This window comes from Cygnus atratus, chromosome 5, assembly GCF_013377495.2.
Source record: "Cygnus atratus isolate AKBS03 ecotype Queensland, Australia chromosome 5, CAtr_DNAZoo_HiC_assembly, whole genome shotgun sequence".
Lineage (NCBI taxonomy): Eukaryota > Metazoa > Chordata > Aves > Anseriformes > Anatidae > Cygnus > Cygnus atratus.
This window is the reverse complement of record NC_066366.1, coordinates 49,640,895-49,660,245: the sequence shown is the minus strand read 5'-3', so window position 1 is coordinate 49,660,245 and position 19,351 is coordinate 49,640,895. Positions and strand designations below refer to the sequence as shown.

Below are 19,351 nucleotides of genomic sequence, written 5' to 3'. Positions count from 1 at the left end.
ATACTATTTTGACAGCATCAAAAGCGACCACATTTTAAAATTAAGTTTTTATTACATCATTAATTTTAGTTTGTTCTGTAAACACTGTTACTATTAACTAAAATTGGTGCTAAAATGTATTCAGATATATTTTCTAATCTGTGGTTAAAAATCTATCTTACAATGAATAATTGTGATAAAGCAAGGTGGTATGAAACAGAATTGCAAAATGATCTATTTGTTTTCATTTAATGGATAAGTCTTTTCAAGTATTGGAAATAGCCCTTACTTTTGCAAGAACTGTTTAAGTTGAAGTTTGTAGGACTGACCGTACAAGTAAGATTAGCTTAAATGCTGATCTTGCATTTGGATTGTGCAAGGATTAGTTTTAGATCTAGAAAAAACAGATGAGCATGAGGACTAGTTCATTTAAGTGGTATGCATAAAATAAATTATTTTCTACCACAGATGTACAGACTATGTTTAGGAGTTGGTTAGGTCCTTAGAAGAATGAGATACGTTCAGTACTGTGATTGCAAAGTGTTAATAAACGTAAGTCAAACCTTCAAAAAACATTAAGATATCAGAACGAAAGAATAAACAGTGGGCAGGTAGAGAGGGATAGCCATTTGAGGGTGAGGCGTTGGCAGCAATAGCTGGCTGCCTCTGAACAACCTCCCGCCAGCCCTGCAGTAGTACATACAACTGGGGACAACTTTCAGTACAAATCTAGAACAAAATTGCAATTTACACTTTTTGGAACCATGCTGTGCTTGTTTCCAAAAGGGTGTAGATCTTGAATATAGCTTTCATCTTGCATAAGTTTATCTCATGAGTCAGCTAGAAAGCAAGCACTAGTGTCTTCATTTTCCTTTCCTTTCAAAACACTCCCCTCCTCTTCACACCCACCTGGTGTTTGCTCTGGTGTTCCGCCAAGTGCTGGAGCAGACTGCTCATGTCTGGTCAAGCTCACAGCTTAAAAAAAAAATAACAAACAAACAAATAACAACAAAAAATAAACAAGAACAGCTCTGTTTAAATAAGCAGCACTCATGACTTAAACTTCAGCATACATTCCCTGCTAGCATATTTATGTTCATCTACTCATGCACTGTTGTCAGGCAGTGAGTGTAACCATTTGAAACGTCACTTCTGCGCTATACAGATTTTGTGTACCCTGTTGTGTAACTCTAGTTTTCTCCCTCATTCGGTTTTGCTGGTGGAAGAGTCATCCCACAGGAGCACCTGTGCAGGACCAGAAGTGGGTCAAGAAGGATTACGTAAGAGTTCCAAAATATGGTGTTGCCTAGTTTGGAGAAAATATATAAACCTTTTAACCTAACAGCCCACTAGTGCCTAGGTTTGAACATTTTATCAGTTCCCATATAGGGGTAGGAGCAATGCAAGAGGTCCAATCTGAATATAAGACAACTCCGTGTTTGTGAAATTCTCTAAATGAGACTGTGTGTAAGCTTTAGTTTTACTTTGAATAATATCTGTACGTTGTTTCATACAGGCCTATGATTTTTGAGCACCTAGGCCCTCCTATGCAAGCTGGCAGGAAGAACGTGTTGCATGGACAGTGTTTCCTTATTTTCTTGACAAAGGAATTCTGAAGATTCCCAACAGAACATTTGAGAACTTAACAGTTCTTTTTAAGATGTGTAAACACATGCTGCATACTAATTTGTTAATTGCAATTATTCAGCAGTGTAACCAAGGAAATTTTCTATAAACATTATATCTATTTTAGACAAAATTACTGTGTATTAGCCACAAATAAAAAATAAGATTTATCCACAACCTAGTTTTGGAGCATTTTGTCCCAGCATTTTAAACAAACACACGACAAACGTAATGTTTTGTCTATGTTCCTTGTCAAACACACTAACTTATTATCTGAATACTGCCCAAATCAGTCAAAAACCTAGATTTGCTATCCTGTTTAGATAAATATTGACAATTCCATTGTGTACCTAGCAATAGGATACAAACCTAAGGGAGAAGGTAAGTCTTGTCACAAAAATATAAATAGATACTCAACGAATTTTGGTGGTTAAGGTTTCTGGGAGGGAGAGCGCTCTCTTTGACTCCACTGGTCCCTTCACACTGTCCCTCAGGGAACGCACACTCTTCTGACGGTTACGTGCGAAACGAGCCCTCTTGATCTTCCACATTGCTGCATCACTGAGGTTGGCGACATTTGTCCGGACAGCAGTGATAGCTTTGCAAATGCAATTGACCAAGTTAGGATTCATTCCACAGCATGGTGAGGCCCTAATGCTGCCAAGTGCCAAATGCAACTGGGCCCCAGGTCCCACTCAAGTCAAGAAAGCTTCATATGGGTTCAAGGGGTCCATCTGCAAGGAACTCATTTGCATCTTCTCATTCTGAAATCCATAAAATCCCAAAGAGATTAACTGTGTTTAAAAAATAATGATGTCCCTTCCTTCTACGAGACTGGACAAAAACAGACTCCTGAACCAAACTGAATTCCGGGCTATGGGAATTTGAGGTGCCCTCTATTTATAATGGCAGAAATCGCACGAGTATGGACCACATTTAGTGTACTCAAATCCAAATAGGCCTCCAGTTTTACCCCAGACTGACCTCATGTCCTGCCTACACCTATCATCCTGGATCAGTGCCTCCAAAATGCTATGAGGGTGATTATGTGTTTATAGTTGTGTTACCAGCAGTATCACTGCATGTCTTAATGGAGTCACTAACACTTTTCTATACTTATGTCTAGAGTGCATTCAAATGGAGTTTTAGTATCTGAGTGACTACAGTCAGTGACCCCATCCCTTGCACCACTTATGCCTTTGAAAAGGCAAAGAGAAAGGTTCAAAGTAATCTTGAAAAGCATCTTTTGACCTTACATCTGCAACTAGAGGAGCTAGAAACCACTGCTGAGATTCCCTTCTCAGGCCACAGCACTATATCCCTGCTTTGTGCCAAGGTACTCACATATGAAGAAGAAGAAAATATGTTTGCAGCTCCATTTCTTATGTGGATGCAGCAGGAGCACCTGTGCTTTTTTAGGGCTCCATGCAAGCATAGGAGAAGGCATTAGGCTGCTGAGGGAGCACATGCTGTCCAAACAGCAGTTTCCCACCTCCTCCAAGCAAATCAGATGGAAATAGGCCTGCCTCATGGTCCATCACTTGGGTAAGGAAGTTTTCCATTACTCAGCATATTAAAAAATCATGCACAAACTATTTTAAGCCCCGTCCACACACACATCCTGCAGCAGTGAATGAAGAGAGACATGGTATCTCAACAAGAAACCAAGTACGAACAGGACAAACTTTTGCTTTAGTCACTACAGGAATAGCTAACTGAGCACTGGCTCTAAGAATCTGTGCACCTCTTGCGCTGTGCCCCATGCATTTGCTTGTGTTTCAAGGACCATGCAGCTCCTAGGGCTATCTTTGTACGTATCATTACAGAACAGGGTCAGATGTGACCTTTGAGAATAGCAATGCTGATAGCATAAAAGCATCTACAGAAGAACAAGTGGGTTAATGCAGGTTGCAGTTGAGTGATTACAGAACCATACCATGTTTCAGCCAAGGCTGGCAACTAAATCCTATTGAGAGTAAAATATGATGCCCAAAGGTGCAATGGAATATAATCTAATCTGCATTCAGGCATTCAAAAAGTGCTCACTTTGAGTTACTCTCTTCTGGCCTGCAAGATTACTTAGTTTCACGCAATTTATACAAGTGAGGCCTACATTTCTCTCAGACCCTTGAATACAGCTGAAATTCCAGAAGCTGATAAAAGGTGATCAGATTGATTTGGACTCTGCTTACTTGTTGGGAAAGGGAATTCTTTGTTGCAGTCCAGATGAAGCTGTGCTTCCAGAGACAAGGTCTCAAAGCGATTCACAAAAAACTCCCAGCTCAAAGCTGGAATATCCGCTTTTAGAAAATGAAGTAGCAAAAGCTTACTAAGAATTGTGGGCCTGTCCTTGACAACTGTGTCAAACTGGAAATCAAGGCAGAGGCAAAGACCCTATAGAGAAAAAAAAAAACAACAACAACAACAACACAGTACTGAGATGTGAAGATAATAAACATTTTTTTAAAGCAAAGGAGGGTCAAAGTTCTAACTTCTCCCCACAGTTCTTAAAGGATAAAAATTTAGCTTCTTTTCCTTTTTCCTTTAATTCAGGACTAATGCTACTGATATCAAAGGAAAAGGTAAGTAAGGACATAAACAAATGTGATGTTTAAAATGGGAAGTTTCCAAGGTTTTGAGGAATACAAAAGTATGGGCAAAAGTTCTGTCTTACTACACATTTGATTTGCAATATCAAAGTATTCTTTTCACAAATCCCTGGGTGAGAAAAGGCTTACCTTTATGCAACTGAATAAAGCCCTTGATCAGAAAAATAATGAATTGCCAAGCCCAAACCGAGAAAGGATTATGTGGTGAAATGTATCAGAAGGAATTTGAGTCATAAAATGCTTCTCTATTTTATCTGCACTAGAATTTTGGGCATACTGTAAAGACTTAGGTTTGAAAAGTAAATCCAGACATTAAATATGTAACTGTAAGATACTGGGACCAGTCTGTATTCTTCAGTGAACTCTTCAGTGAACTATGCATTTATTTTTCTTAGTTCAAAAGAATTCAAGTTCTCTGGAAAATATTTTGAAAAGATTCTATATGGAATAAAATTAGCAAGTATTAACAGCATTTCATAGGCAGCAGCACTAAATTTTTTAAAATACATTTTAATTATGTCCTCTAGAGAACTAGAATTGAATTTTATACTATGAGATTTTTTTTCCCTCAATATCTTATTTGTTTATGTAGGCTTTGATCCATTTTTATATGCACTTTGTTTTAATCATGACAATTTTCACTGGCAAGGCCTCTCACACGCTTACAATTATATGTCTAAGTAAGTTTTGCAAATATTAAGACCATGTTTGGTTTTGCTTGAATGTATTTTCTCACTATCAGCTCAACAGGATGTAATGAGAATCGTAAAACCTTTTAGTTTTAAAATGAAAAATGTCAGTACATTTTAAAATAATAAAAACACTTACAGCTTTCTATGATAACAGCTCAAATGTCATAGTAATCCTTTGTAGTCATCAAAGTTGGGGCTCAGGCAGTATCTTTCCCATGTGTATGTCAAATACCAAGATCTATAAGGCTTGTCTAAAGAGGTATCAGCAGTGACTGTGCCACTGTCCATGTGAACCATTTTGAACGTTGGGTCAAAACTCAAATTCCTGTTTCAATGCATTTTTCCCCTGTATAATGAACCTACCTGTAAAGCTGGCCGTTTTATGGTGTCAAGCAATAGTCCAGCTCTTGTAGCTACTGCTGGGTTGACATCTTCCACAGCAGTCAGGAAACAGCAGAATGCATGAGCCAAAGAGTACTTCAGTAGGTGGTTTTTTGTCACGGAGTGGATATCCAAAAATCTGCACAACACAGCCACTTTCTCCACTGTAGCAGCCCCCAGAGAAAGAAAATATGAATATTAATTTAGACAATGGCTTCTTTATGCCCTTCATGTCTTAATAATTGTATCTCTCCTAGAAATATGCACATCTTAGAAAGTAGCAACAAAGAACAGCTCGGAGGTGTTATTGTGATTTTGGTCTTGCTCTGATTATCCAGAATGCCTTATGTTCTCCTCTATTCTATTGCATTTTTGTGCCATGGTTTTGTACCCAACTACCTCCCAAACTCCCCAAACCAGCAAAAAGATGTAATCACCCATTACAAGTCTCATCAGTTACAGCAGAGAAAGCTCTAGCTCTTCAGTGAAGCAACAAGGAGTAAATAGCATATGTTTCTCAGGCCTACCTGCTTCAAACCTCATCTTCCAATCTTTGCTGTTAAAATTGCTGTTTATGATTGTCCAGAAAATGTCGGCTCCATGGGGAAGCGAAAGTGCATGAAGAAGAAGCGGGACTGCCAGGGAAGAAAGCTGAGAGAATTCAGACTTCACAACTCCCCATAAGCTGGAAAGACCAAACACAGCAAGTACGCTTATAAAAGCGCTCCCTTGACATACTTTCTTCTAAATGCCCACACTGTACTGTTAGAGGGAGTGCACTTTTCGTGAAAATCTATGTAAGCCATCCTTAGCCTTTATGCGAATACTGCAGAGTTGCTGTTAGGTGAATAGAGCCACTTGGAAATCTTCAAATGCAACAGTTTTTCTTGAAAATCCAGGTTCAAATATTCCTAACATTCAAACACTTTAGATTTAACAAGATTTTTCCTAATTCATGGCACAACTGCCATGAAACATAATCTGTGCTATAAATCATCATTTTCAACATGACCAAGTTCAGCACACGAGCCATGTCAACCTCCTTGACATCATGAGTCACATACATTCACAAATCACTATGATAATGAATACTCACTATTTATTTGTTTCTTAGCAAAAGTTTGAGTGTTGTAGAATAAGCTGCCAAAAGCTGACTCTAACTTCAAGGTCTTACTAGTTCAGACTGCTTCCTGAAGCTCTTATTCTGTAATTCTGTGGTTCTAAAGACTTTTTTTTTTCTTCCAACGAGAATGCCTTCTGCAAAATTTATATTTTTTGACAAAATTCTCCTTGTACTTTTTTTTTTTAATTATTTATTATTAAAAGAAAGCCTACGTGGGATAACCTAAAAGAGAAACAACCCCGGGATTAAGTGAATTGAACACTCCATTTTAGGTCACTTCAGGCTACCAGTATGGGAGTTTTAATACTTAGACCACATGCCCTCACTTCAACAGTGGGCTGGGGGTTCTCATATTTGGTTCCTGTGCAGCACTTTGTTCTCTTCTTTTTGAGCTGCTTCACTACTCTTTTAAAGTGTGGCTACAGCCTGAAGAAGGATCTCAGGCAGAGAGGCAGAGTTTTAATCTTATCTCTCTTGAAGTACAACACCTCAAGCAGACAGAATATAATGAACTGAACAATACCAGAACTTATTTCCAGACAGATTCAGAGCAATATAAAATGCTTATCAATGTTTCATTAGACCCCAAAACCTTCCCGTTTCTCTAGGGGTATGGAAAAAAAATTACACACTTTGAATTAACTCAAAATAATTACTTTTTTTTTTTTTTTTGATACGGTAGCAGAGATTAAAAGGCCTTTGCTCAACTGTACATTCACCTCTTTTAGGATTAGAGGTGTTCAGGTAACATAGAACTGGGCAATGCAGGGTACCTTGGCTCCATTTGAAGCTTCATAATTAAGTCTATCCAATGTGCCCTTATACAGCTACTTAAAACTTTCCACACTTCTCTATGACCTTCTGTTAATTTTCCCTACTAAACCTGCAATTTCTTTAATATCAGAAATGAATGTATAGTTGGGGAATCAAAAAAGTACAAAAACAAAACTTGTGATAAAAACCTACCTTGCAATCAGCATGTGATCTTGAATATAAGCAAGAAATTGTGGATGGTCCTTTCTTGCTATATACAGGCATTCCCCATGAAGACAAAGAATCTTCAGACAGTTCAGCATGTTAAAAAGAATGTCTGGTTCTTCAAATCTTGACATTTCCTGTGTAAGCAAGATGCACTACTCTCAACACAGTGAAACCACTTAACTGAAAATTCAAACTAAACAAACATCATTAATTTTACCTGCAGTATTGTGTATATGAGCTTCAAGGTAACTGGAAGTTGCTGATAACAAAATTTTCTTTCTGTGTCATTCTTTATTGCTGTTAAAAAAGTAAGTTACATAAATTGGTGACAAATTCCCCTCAAATTTGTCAAATTTGCTGATTCAAAGTGAAACTACAGAATGTGAAAGCAATCAGAGGTAAATTAATTCTTGCTACAGTAACACTGATGTCAGTTGAGTTACAACTGCACAGAATTTGGCATCTAATGTTTTGCTACTTTATATGTCCACAAAGCCAAGATTTCTTCTAATGCTTTTTGAGAGTCAGTCACACTTGCAGTCAACATAATACAGCCTTCCTGTTGATATGTTGAATTAACTGCATGAGAAAAAAAGTGACTATGCACTGTTGGACCTGAAAAACTGCTTCAAAACCTTGTATTCTATGTAAGTGGAATGTTTCATTTAAAGCCTTACTTAAATACTCTGTCTTCTCACCCTGAACCTACCAGCATTTTCTGTGGTCTCTGTGTGATTTCCTGGGTTTTCTCCATGTTTTGGTGCTGATTTGTCATCTTCTTCTCCTTCAGTTCCTATAATAAACTCAGGTCTAGTATACAGAAGACTATCCTCGAGGTTATCTGTGGGCTCCTTTAAGAACATAGTAAGTTAAATTCATTTCTTGATGTTTTCTGTATACATTAAGCCATATGCTGTTGTTTAATATTTAGTGTGGATAAGCTGAGCCAAAATGAGGCAGACACTGTCCAGTTTCCATGTACACTCATGCATTCAAATCACCTGCATATCTAAAATTCTGCATCAGCAAATGGATATTGACAATAAGACTGTGTTTCAAACATGGATTTAAGCGATAGCACTTAACAGCTATTGTGTATGCATATTGGAGCTGAGGGGCATCCAATCACACTGGTTTCACTAAACGTGTCCTCCTTTCTCAGCATTTTCAACAATCAAGCATCAACTAAGATTTTTTAAGTTGCCCACTTGCAATCTGATTCTCTCAAAGGCAATAATCATTTGAAGATACCCACTCTTAGCTTTTAAAAGAAGATGAAAAGCACTAAGTATTTCACATTTTATTTAAGATGGTATCATAGGAGTGTACTTCCAAACCAGACAATGGTGAAAGAGAGAAGAGTTCATACTGCATGAATATTGCCATCTTCCCTGTGTTCTCTGAATCAATTCAAACTTAGAAGATTATAAATTCAGTGGCATTTTTGCTTTAACCTCCCAACTCTTCCATGCCATCACAACGGAATGAGCAAAATGAAGTAGAGGAGTTTCAGCACGCCAGTAACAGAGGTGCTTTCTTTCTGTACTTACCACAAGTCTGATTTCTTCTCTTGGAGCAAGCTGTTCCAACAGCTCAAAACCCAGCTGGTAACACAGAATGCTGGACTGACAAAGACCACATTCTACTGCTTTTTCATCTTTCTGACAGCTGTGAGAACCACCCCAAGGTGCCTGTAACACATTGTTTATGATGGATATTATATCTTTTGAAATGCTGTTCTCTAAGCCCAAAGTGACACCATCATCCTGGAGTTCCATCTGAAAGAGAGTGAAAAGAATAAGGACTTACTATTTATTTAAAAAAAAAATAGAGCGCAGTCCTGCCTATTCCTGCATTTCTTCCAGTGTATTGCATTACTGGGATGAGAACTGAGATAAACTGTGACTCACAATTTTAAATTGCCACTGATGTTCAGGACAAAGCTTGAACAGCTGGAGTAAGATTTTGAAGGTAATTAGACAATTTCAAGCACAGGATCCATTAACATTACCTGGAGACAGTTATCCAAAACACTTGGGCTTAGATTCACAATGTATAACTTTACCTACCCAAAAATTATGCATCTAATCTAAGCCCATCAACAAGCCTCTGCTTCTAGTCTGTAGAAATAACCACATCTCCAAGGAGAAGTTAATTTCATTGCTATGAGGCACCTAAAATGATGTGGAGGTATCTACCTTCTCTTCGCTGACCATGAACCCATAACTCTTGTATGGGTAAAGCCACGTGAAAGCTGCAGAAAGATTTCAATGCCTTGTACTTCATGCCAGTCCCACAGCATAAAGGGACTCAATACAGGATTAAAGCAGAGACAAAAGTGACTACAGAACTTCACTGTCCATCAACATGGATGTTTTTCTTCTGCAAGTACCTGCTTCAAGATGAGATCAAACATCAGAATGAAGCAATTAAGATTCATTTCATCATCCTCACAGTCAAAGTCAATTGTCTTTCCACTGGGGTGTCCAAAGTTCTTGAAGGGACTATGAAAAGGACTACGTGTTGGACTCCGAAATGGGCTCTGGAAGGGACTTGGGAAAGGACTCAGCATGTTGTGCTGAACTCTGCGCCCAGGGTCAGAAGCAACGCTTACCTGAAGACACATAAAATAAACATGTCCAAATGAATGTTAGGCATTTAAGCAATTTCATCCTATACGAGACTGTGGTAAATGTCTAGAACTTTGATACCCTTACTATTTTGTTTGGTAGCTTTTTTTTTTGAATCTATGTATGTCCCTTAGTGCCATTAAATGATAAAATATGGTATAAGTACAATAATCATATTCTGCACAGATGTATGTATTCTCTTAGGTTAAATGGCTGTCATTCATTACCTTATTTCCACTAAGAAGGAATTTTATCATCATAAACAAAACAGAAAATTGGTGCAGGTAGTAAAGTGGTTATCAAGTTACAACGATCGTCCCCATGATCCAGACATACCAGCTTCAATAGCAGGAAGCTAATAAATGTGGGTACCTCACAGTACTCACAGCAGTATAACTAAGGCTATACCAAGGGTACAGGTAGCTGGAAATGAACTAGATATAACAATAGCAAGACATGCACTTCTGCACAGATTTACATTCAACCACCACAGGCCACCTACAACACCATCAGAACCTCCAATTGTTCCAAGGAGATAAACAGTTAAGTAACACAAGATCTATTTTTAGGCCAGCTATGGTCTGGAATACCAGACAGTAAGATTGTCCATTTTTTTCTGCTTAGTTTAGAAGTGGTTACAGGCTAGTTGTACTCTCTACTGAGCTACATCAGAGTTTAGAAGGACTACAAGAAAAGAATCATCAATTGCCTAGATGCTGTAGGTCCTTAAATCTAAAGATCTGACCTTTGAACACCGCTTCTTCTGTCCCTGAAGCATTCAGTAGGAGACTACTGGGAATTTAATCACATCAGCCCAAGTATGGGTAATGCCTACATGTTTGCAAACATTTTCTTCCTGACAGACAAGTTTCCTTGACATCAATTTTTGCATCTCTTGGAGGGGGAAAAATGCAAGAAAACAGAAACAAATTCTGTTCTGTCATCCTCCCAGAACATCCCTAGGCCCACCGAATTTGTACCTGAATACAAAAACTCACTCTGCGTAACCAGTTGTCCAAAAAAAAAAAAAAAAGCTGTTGTTAACAGCCATTAAAAGAACATGAAGAGAATGAAATAGATGGAAAAGATACCATGACAAACACACCACAAATATCCCAACTGAGTCCATGGAGGAAAAACTGTGCAGTTAACTCCCATATTTGCATTATCTTGACACTGACCAGGTGACGGAGAGGTATTATCTGAAGAAGCCATGCCAATTTTCTTTCACTCTCAAAATTTGTATTGCGTTTCCAATCAAATGTTGCCATACTGAAAAATGACTTTTTAAATTTTCACATGCATTCTATTAGGAAAATTGTTCAAAGCAAAAGAATAAGCAGGATAAATAACTGTTACCCTCCGAGCTGCAAGATTTCCCGCCAGTTCACTGGCTCTGGATTTTCTTTGATTTGCTAACTCTTTTACAGAATTAACTCCATCAGAAAACATGCTGATTAGTAACTGAAGAGGAACAACAATGTCAAGCTCAGATAACACCTGAGGAAAGACAATAAGCAAAAAAAGTATGAGTTTCGAGATTGGTAAAAAATACTTTATAAGCATACTTATAAGCTACTTTATACTTATAAGCATACTTTATAAGCTACTTTATAAGCATAGTTATCACATCATATTGAGTTCAGCAAGTTTCATGCATTTAATTTTGGGATTTGGTCACGTGAGCTGAGAGCTTAGGTTTCTCTTCAAATCAGGGCAAAAGAGAACTGGCCAAAAAAGTGCATTTTCAAAATATTTGTTGGCATGATGCTTGGTGCACATTGCGAACAGTTTTATGCGCAAACACATAGGTATGTGAAACTGTTCCACAAAAAAGTTTATGCAAAGCTAAAATATTACAAATACTTGGATGAATAACTATCTTTGTTATTACCTAAATTAGAATTCCTGTATTTATTCTAACAAACCAGCCAGAATGGTAGCCTACAGATGTCAATATACTGACAAGATTGGTTATCTGCAAATCACTGTGGTAATATGAATGAATAATGAAGATTACCAGTATTATTCTGAGGTGCCATGGAAAATTTTATACCCTTTTGAATTGACTGTCCCCAAAGCTGACATGATTTTTCCTGTAGTATTTGAATATGAACATTGGGTGAATGCCATTGAATATGGACAAATGGGCAAATACAGCACGAGACTGCCAGAGAAGCAGAAAGCTTGGTGGGTATAGAGCAAGTCTGATCCAGTTCTTCTTATGTGGGAATGACTACAGCTGCTTCTAGAGTTTGGAATTAATTTTGGAATTTAAAGACCAAATTCTGTGGAGCCTAAAGAGTTCTGCTGGCAGAAAGAGATAACTGAATGGCCCTAAAGATACAACCAAAGGGAAAAGAATTCCCAGACTTCCTGTATATTGTTGTGATAGGCTAGTAACGTAGAGCTTCCCAGGACCTGTCTACCAACCACCTTACACAAGGGGCAGAAAGGTTCCATAATCCCTTGTCAATGGCTTCTTTTTTTCCTCTCAAAATCATAAGCTGCATCAGCATGACTTGTCAAGAGAGTACACTTACATGCAGCCAAAGCAATGCTTGCTCTTGCACAGAGGATGGATACCCTGTGAATCGACAACTAATGAAGCCAAACATCTCCTCCATGGAGAAAGGGAGAGGGCAAAGTTCAATGTCAAACATTTTGCTGAAAAGGAGAACAAAAACATAGCATCGCTGAATTACCACAACATACACTGTGTAAGATATGAAAGCAGAAAACTAGTAGAAAGGCAATCTCATAACCAGCACTGATGACGCTTCTGGTGTTTTATTTGCATCCTCATTCTCCAGGGGAGTTTTGCTAGGTCGATGATACTACCTGTCCTGATTGCACATTATCACCCTGAATTTATTGATACACCTTAAGAATTTGTACCACATCTCATCTCCTGCCCAGTTTCACTTGATTTCAAAATTCAATGTACAGGAAAATTTTCATCTTACCACTCCATCACTATTCCTTATTCACGCTAAACACGTTTTCATCAGTCCCTACAAATGCAAAATTACAGGCAGTTTCAGAGCATTTTACACGGTAAAAAGCAATGTGAAGCTGGATTGTGAAAGGTATACACCAAACATGAAATTATGACTCCAGCAGTCACCACCCCTATTCTGGCATTTTCTTTGCTCAATGGGGGAAGATACTAGCTAAATCAATACAAATCAACTCTCTTTCAGTGCCAGCTCTACTAATCCCCAATATTTCTCCTCAACAGCTGGCCAGAAGGAGAAAGATGCTTCCTTCACCATGCTACAGGAAGCCACTGGAAGTGTGCCTTGTTCAGAGCAAAGAAGCTGATTCAAGGATATCAGCAGCAATAAAAGGAAACTTTCCCAAAGCTGAACTGCTCTAGTCTAAATATAATTCATGAAAAATTCAGCAGCATTCACTTGCTAGTCTATTGCACACAGGAGAGCAGGCTGAATGGCATTTTTATTCTTTGTCAACATTTTATTGCACTAATACCCTCCAAAATCAACATATATAATGATAAAATGGTTTCTACAAATACCTACATACCTTAACACTTCCCGGAATTCTTTCAGTTGATTATCAGGCACTTCTGTCCTTATAGCTTCCAGCCACTCTGGCATAATACATTCCCACACCGGCTGGTTTATTACATTGTACGGAATCAGGCAAAGGATTCGATTCAGCCCTTCTTTTAATTGGGTCACAGCACTACACGATTTGTCCCAGTATCCACCAACCTGTGGGCATTTCCAGGAATGATACTTATGAGCAATATTTCTAATCCCTGTAACTGGTCCAGCACCAATTTGCTCAGCATATTACAGCCAAGAAATCATGAAGGATGATTATCAGCACCTGCCAGCCTGAATTTAGAATACAGCCATGGGGATTACATTGGTTTTTTCCGCTCTAGTTTGACCCACAATCTAGGAAGCACTGTCCAAGATTTAGATGAAGTACGCTTACTTCCAGGCCATGACACAAAATAACCTCCGATTGCTTACAATTCTCAGTGAAGGACAGATTTGTTTGGTCAAACTTACACCTTAAAGTATTTGCTCTGGGCCACTAGAGTAATGGATCTTTCTTTTGAAAGTTTGGTTCTTTTGTGTTTTGTTTTTTTTTGTTTGTTTGTTATTATTTCTTTGAGGGAAGGTCCTGAGTGAAGGAAGCCAAAAAATATACCTCTAAGTACATAAATCACTAGTCTACAGAGACTAATTATTCTAACTGACCTCAGCTCACATCTGCTGTTCCTTACTAATGGCTCTAGAGATGCCTGCTGTTTTGGCAGCAACTACTGGTAATCTCAGCCAACAAACTATTTTTTCTCCATTCATCACAGCTAATTTCATGGCTGTTTGTCTTCATGTTCTAGTGAACCTTTGCATATCTGGCAAGTTGTCAGTCTAGTCTTCAACACTGCAGTGGGGGGTAATAAAACTTTTAAAAGGGCTGGATCCAAGACAAGAAAAAGGTCCACAACAGACTACGGCATGAGGTTCAGCCCTTTCTCTCCTTAGTCTCAAACTCAAGATCTGCTTTCTTCAATTCTAACACCCTGTGCATCCATTCACCTCTCAAATTCCTTCAGCCGTCCTCCAATCCTCCCACACAGACAAGGCCTATCTTCAGAGAGGTGGTTCAGAGTAAGACTTACACATATGCTGGTCTGCACTTGCACAGCAAATACCACTTACAAGGTCGTGAAAAATCCATGGATGCACGCTTCATCCCTGATAATATTATGTATCACACCAAGTCTTTATGGCTCTTCCTATACTAGCCACTGAATTCTAGGAAATAAAACAGATGTCCAAAATGTGTCCAAAGAAGGGCAATGAAGCTGGTGAAGGGTCTAGAGAACAAGTCTTAGGAGGAGCAGCCTCAAGTTGCACGAGAGGAGATTTAGGTTGGGTATTAGAAAACTTTTCTTCACTGAAAGGGCTGTGAGGCATTGGAACAGGCTGCCCAGGGAAGTGTTTGAGCCACCATCCCTGGAGGTATTCAAAAGACATGGAGATGAGGTGCGTAGGGACAGGATTTAGTGGTAGACTTGGCAATACTAGGTTAACGGTTGGACTTGATTATCTTGGAGGTCTTTTCCAACCTAAAGGATTCTGTGATTGGACATTTAACATAAGAAGGTCATGAAATGAAAGTTGTCTCTGAATTCTACAAAAGCACATCTATAGCTGGCTGCAATAAATGTGGAAAAAGTCTTACACATCTCACAAAGTTCCTATTTTCATCCTGATATCTAGTTTTCTATAGCGGAATATTCACATGTCTAACTTTGATGCATGCCTTCAGCATAGAAGTTAAGTGGCAAGTTCTGTTTCACAATTAAAGGAGGGAGTAAGAAAGACTTTCTAGGAGTGATTCCAGCATGGGTCTCACTTAGGCACCCTGAATGACCTTCCAGGTAAGTCTCCTTCCCTCCATCAGCAATAAGGCATACCATGGCAGACTAGTCTCTTAACTGAAATTAGGTATCCAAAGCTAAAGGGCGTCAGTATGCTCAAAATTCCCTTCAGTTACAACCATGTGATTTCATGAATCTTACTTCACAGCTGCAGAGATGAAATATGCAAAGAACAGAGAAACGTATTAGTAAAGCAGGCCAGTAAAGGACAGGCTCACACCTGGAAGCTGGCAAGTGAAACCTGTTTCTCAAGAGAAATTTGTATGCTTTGGCAGCATAATGGAGATGTGCAGCTATTGAAAAAGCACAGTATCTTTCAATCCCCAAAATATTCTTCCACTCTGTGTTCATATTACTGTAAATAATCCCCCACCTCTGGCACAGTAAAACCAGAAAAGCTATGAAGAGGAAAAATTCCTGAACTCCACTGCTCCTTTACCAATAATATTTCTTTTGCCTTGAGAGGGCTGGGGAGAAATAGTCTTTATCTATTTTACGTTAATGTCTATGGCAAATAAATTAACCTTCAGATAAATTACCCTCACCCTGGCAAACTCCATTGGTTTAGGAAGGAGGCACATAACCATGACATCAAAGCGAACATCACAAACTGTCTTCAACCACTTAGTAACAAACTGGGGTTTGAGTTTTTCAACCAGGCTACCAACTTCATCATCCATCATGTAAGCTGTAGAGTGAAACCACTGGAATACCATGCTAACCAGCCTTGCTAAACTCTCTGTGGGTGTATTCTCACTGGGAGTGCAAAGGCTCACCTGCAAGACAGAAACACAAATCACGTTTCCCACCTTTAAATCTAGAAATGTTTGTCTACTATATTTTGCATATTTTCAGAGATACATGGATGCAGATTACATAGACAGTAACTGAGCTGATCAGTTTTAAGTAGAGCTTGGCACAAGGTAATTGAAAAAAACATTTTCCTAACCAGAAAATAGCAATGAGAAGAAAAAATTAAGCATTTAATTTCTTTCTTTCTCAGTTTCAACATTGACAATTTCTATATAGAACGCTGCAACAAACTGAAATATTCTGGTTTAAGCTTTAAAATTACTTTTAATTTCAAAAGGTAATCTAATGTCCAGTAAAATATGTGATACAAATACACATACAAAATGTAGAAATTGTAAAGACAAACCAAATGAAGGGTATCAAAAAAATCTGAAAGAGGATGTTTACTTGGTATAGGTGATCTTTGCTTTATAAAAGGGTTACAATTTTGAATTTTTGTCCTCAAAAATTCTCACAGAATGATTAACAGTAGTCGTCTCTCTGTCTCCTAACTTACTTTTTTCTAGAACAGTATCTTCACTGTAAAACTGTCCCAAATCTGAGATCAAGTTTGTACATGAATTCACAGACCAGCCACATTGCTAAATCCATAATGATCCACTATTTGAGCTTTTACTACCATCTAGGGACGAGAGAGAAACTTTCAAGTCAGGTTCTGCACTGAATCCAAAAAAAAAAAAAAAGAAAGGGGATTGCATCTCAGGGTTAAAATAATGGCATTCAGCAGAGAACATTCAGCAAAAAACATTCAGAAGACAGAGAGATAATAAAAAGCTGAAGAGGGTGAATAGCTATTATACACTCAATAGAGGAGTCAGAAGGCAGTGAGAAGCTCCATCCAAACTAGTCCTGTAATCTCCAAAACTGAGAGTATCACAGAACTCCATTTTTCTTACAAATCAGAGAAGTATCCAACTAAATTCATACAATGGGAAAAGGAAATAAAAAAAAAAAAAGGCAGAGATAACATTTAGGCTTCAGAAATAGAAGAAAAAGATTTTCTTACCAAGAACCAGATTCCAAACTGGCTTAGGAGGCGTTGGTCATGTTTGTCATCATCTTTATTATCAAAGTCTGTGTTGTCCAGGGAGTGATGGGAAGAGGAGAGGCCCATCTGCCTCCTGCGGTTGAGCTCATACTCTCTCTGCTCAGCATGGAACTCTGCTTCTTTCAGCAGGCTATAAAACAAGTTTGTGGTCAGTGAATACAGCCTTCCTGCACTGGATAGAGGTATCTGATCAAGGATAATTATAGATTAAGTCATCTTATGTCAACATTCTCCTGAGAACAGTAATAAAATAAGATTGAATTCTAGGATTCAAGGCTGAATTCTTCCATGAGGACAACACTCCCAGATTATTGGTGCTCTAATTACAGCAGCAGGAGTTAAGCACCCTGGCACTATGCAGACAACATTTACATGAAAACCTGACCCTGCTTTATATATTGATGCTGTATAACCAACAATATTACCTGATCACAGCTTCTACAGTACACACAAGCTCCTCTGCCCCACACTCCCGTGTATTGATTGGGGGTGGTGAGGTCTGGTAAAGGTGGGTTTCTGCTGCTGCCCCAACTTCAGTGCTGTGATGATTTGAATGGCATCTTTTGCAATAGCGCACTGGCCTGTTGCCATGGCGGCCACAGCATCCCGCTGAGAAGCATGTAACAACAGCTCTTCTGACATGGGAACTACAGTTCTGGAAAATAGAGAGATTTTATTAGGACACAAGTATCAGGCAGTGGAACTGAAAACAGTGATGAGGGTCTGCAATGAGGAACTGGCTCAAGTGCTGGCTGTTTCCAAATTCACTACGCACAAGCACAAATGTGTACAAACTCCTGACACCAACTGTCATTGAGCTTCCAGTATGAGCTCAGGCCTAAATGCTGGGCCTGGACTTAAATGTCACAATTGCTCTTCTTCAGGAGCAGGCTGAACCAAAAGTTAAGTCATCAACCTCTACTTTCCGGCTTGGAGCAACCTTTAAATTTTACAGTAGTTCTCTTAACCTCTGCTTATATTTCAAAATGTCTCTAAGTTACATATGGCAACTGACAGATCCTTGGGAGTATAATCAATGCTGACATATCATTTTACTCTATGTAAGGATCTGGCTTATCAGATGTAACTGTCCAAACCTCTGAAATACACTCTACCTTCATTTTCGCCCTCTGGTAATCTGGCCCAACATAAAAGCTTTCTTTACCACACCAGATCTACAATATATTACATACTGTAATCCTCGTTATTAAACTGTTATTAAATCATAGTAGCTGGTATGTTTTGCAAGCAGATTCTTTTTGTCAGCAATCTTTTTACAGCACTGAAGACTTTCAGTCCATATATTTAAAATGATTTACTGTTTACAGTAGGAGTTTTGTTCAATTTAGGATTAACCAAGGACTTCTGGAAGACAAGAAGATAAAAAACACTTAGATTTAAAATTCATCTTTTTGCTCTATCTTCCTCAGAAGCAGACTTAGAATCACAACCCAGCTCAACTGCATAATTGAATTGCCTTACTAATTATGACTTCAATAAAAACCTTCAACTCCAATCAAATATCAGTAGTTCAAACAAAAAGAAGTCTTGCTGCTAAATCATTCCCATCCACCAACAAATGCATTCATGGATAAACTGTGAAAATTTGGAATGGTACAAAAAAGAATGCACCACACAGGAATGGAATGACATTACACACAACATCAAATCATGCCCCATCACACAGATGACTTAATCTTACCTTCTTCTGACATATAGCAGAAATTTCAGCTGTAAGGGGAAGGCATACAAAACATCAACACGGAATGATGATCCTTCTGTTTTACTATGGCAACCATGGGAAAATGGAATTGCTGCAAGGAAGTCTCTCAGGCTAAACTTGTGCTTCCAGATATAACTGAAAACTCTAAATCTTTTGGATTGCATGAGGTGGGATACTGTATACTTGGGTTTACTAGCTATTTCTACACTGAAATGAAAGAACAGCCTTGGTAAATTAAGTGTGGTGTGCTGTGCATCCCATCCACCTTGCTCATGCTTCTGCCTCACAGACAGACTTGTAGCAGTACTTCTGTTGGTGTGC

The 19,351-nt window shown here is 38.5% G+C and overlaps 1 protein-coding gene across 2 annotated transcripts in view; it reads right to left on the bottom strand.

Annotated features, from left to right (window-relative positions):
* Positions 1 to 19,351, bottom strand: part of UNC79 (unc-79 homolog, NALCN channel complex subunit) — a 104,245-nt gene that overhangs the window by 61,157 nt on the left and 23,737 nt on the right. Inside the window, exons 11-27 of one of the 2 annotated variants that reach the window (XM_050710861.1) lie at positions 19,010 to 19,038; positions 17,733 to 17,962; positions 17,266 to 17,437; positions 15,992 to 16,222; positions 13,568 to 13,758; positions 12,565 to 12,688; positions 11,381 to 11,521; positions 9,784 to 10,005; positions 8,942 to 9,169; positions 8,101 to 8,242; positions 7,609 to 7,688; positions 7,377 to 7,525; positions 5,815 to 5,972; positions 5,270 to 5,451; positions 3,798 to 3,999; positions 2,024 to 2,203; positions 889 to 954 (exon numbers count right to left, since the gene is read on the bottom strand). In XM_050710861.1, coding sequence (XP_050566818.1) covers positions 889 to 954; positions 2,024 to 2,203; positions 3,798 to 3,999; positions 5,270 to 5,451; positions 5,815 to 5,972; positions 7,377 to 7,525; positions 7,609 to 7,688; positions 8,101 to 8,242; positions 8,942 to 9,169; positions 9,784 to 10,005; positions 11,381 to 11,521; positions 12,565 to 12,688; positions 13,568 to 13,758; positions 15,992 to 16,222; positions 17,266 to 17,437; positions 17,733 to 17,962; positions 19,010 to 19,038 — 2,727 coding nt within the window. The remainder of the gene's footprint in view (positions 1 to 888; positions 955 to 2,023; positions 2,204 to 3,797; positions 4,000 to 5,269; positions 5,452 to 5,814; positions 5,973 to 7,376; positions 7,526 to 7,608; positions 7,689 to 8,100; positions 8,243 to 8,941; positions 9,170 to 9,783; positions 10,006 to 11,380; positions 11,522 to 12,564; positions 12,689 to 13,567; positions 13,759 to 15,991; positions 16,223 to 17,265; positions 17,438 to 17,732; positions 17,963 to 19,009; positions 19,039 to 19,351) is intronic. The other variant, XM_035539447.2, reaches the window with a different exon arrangement.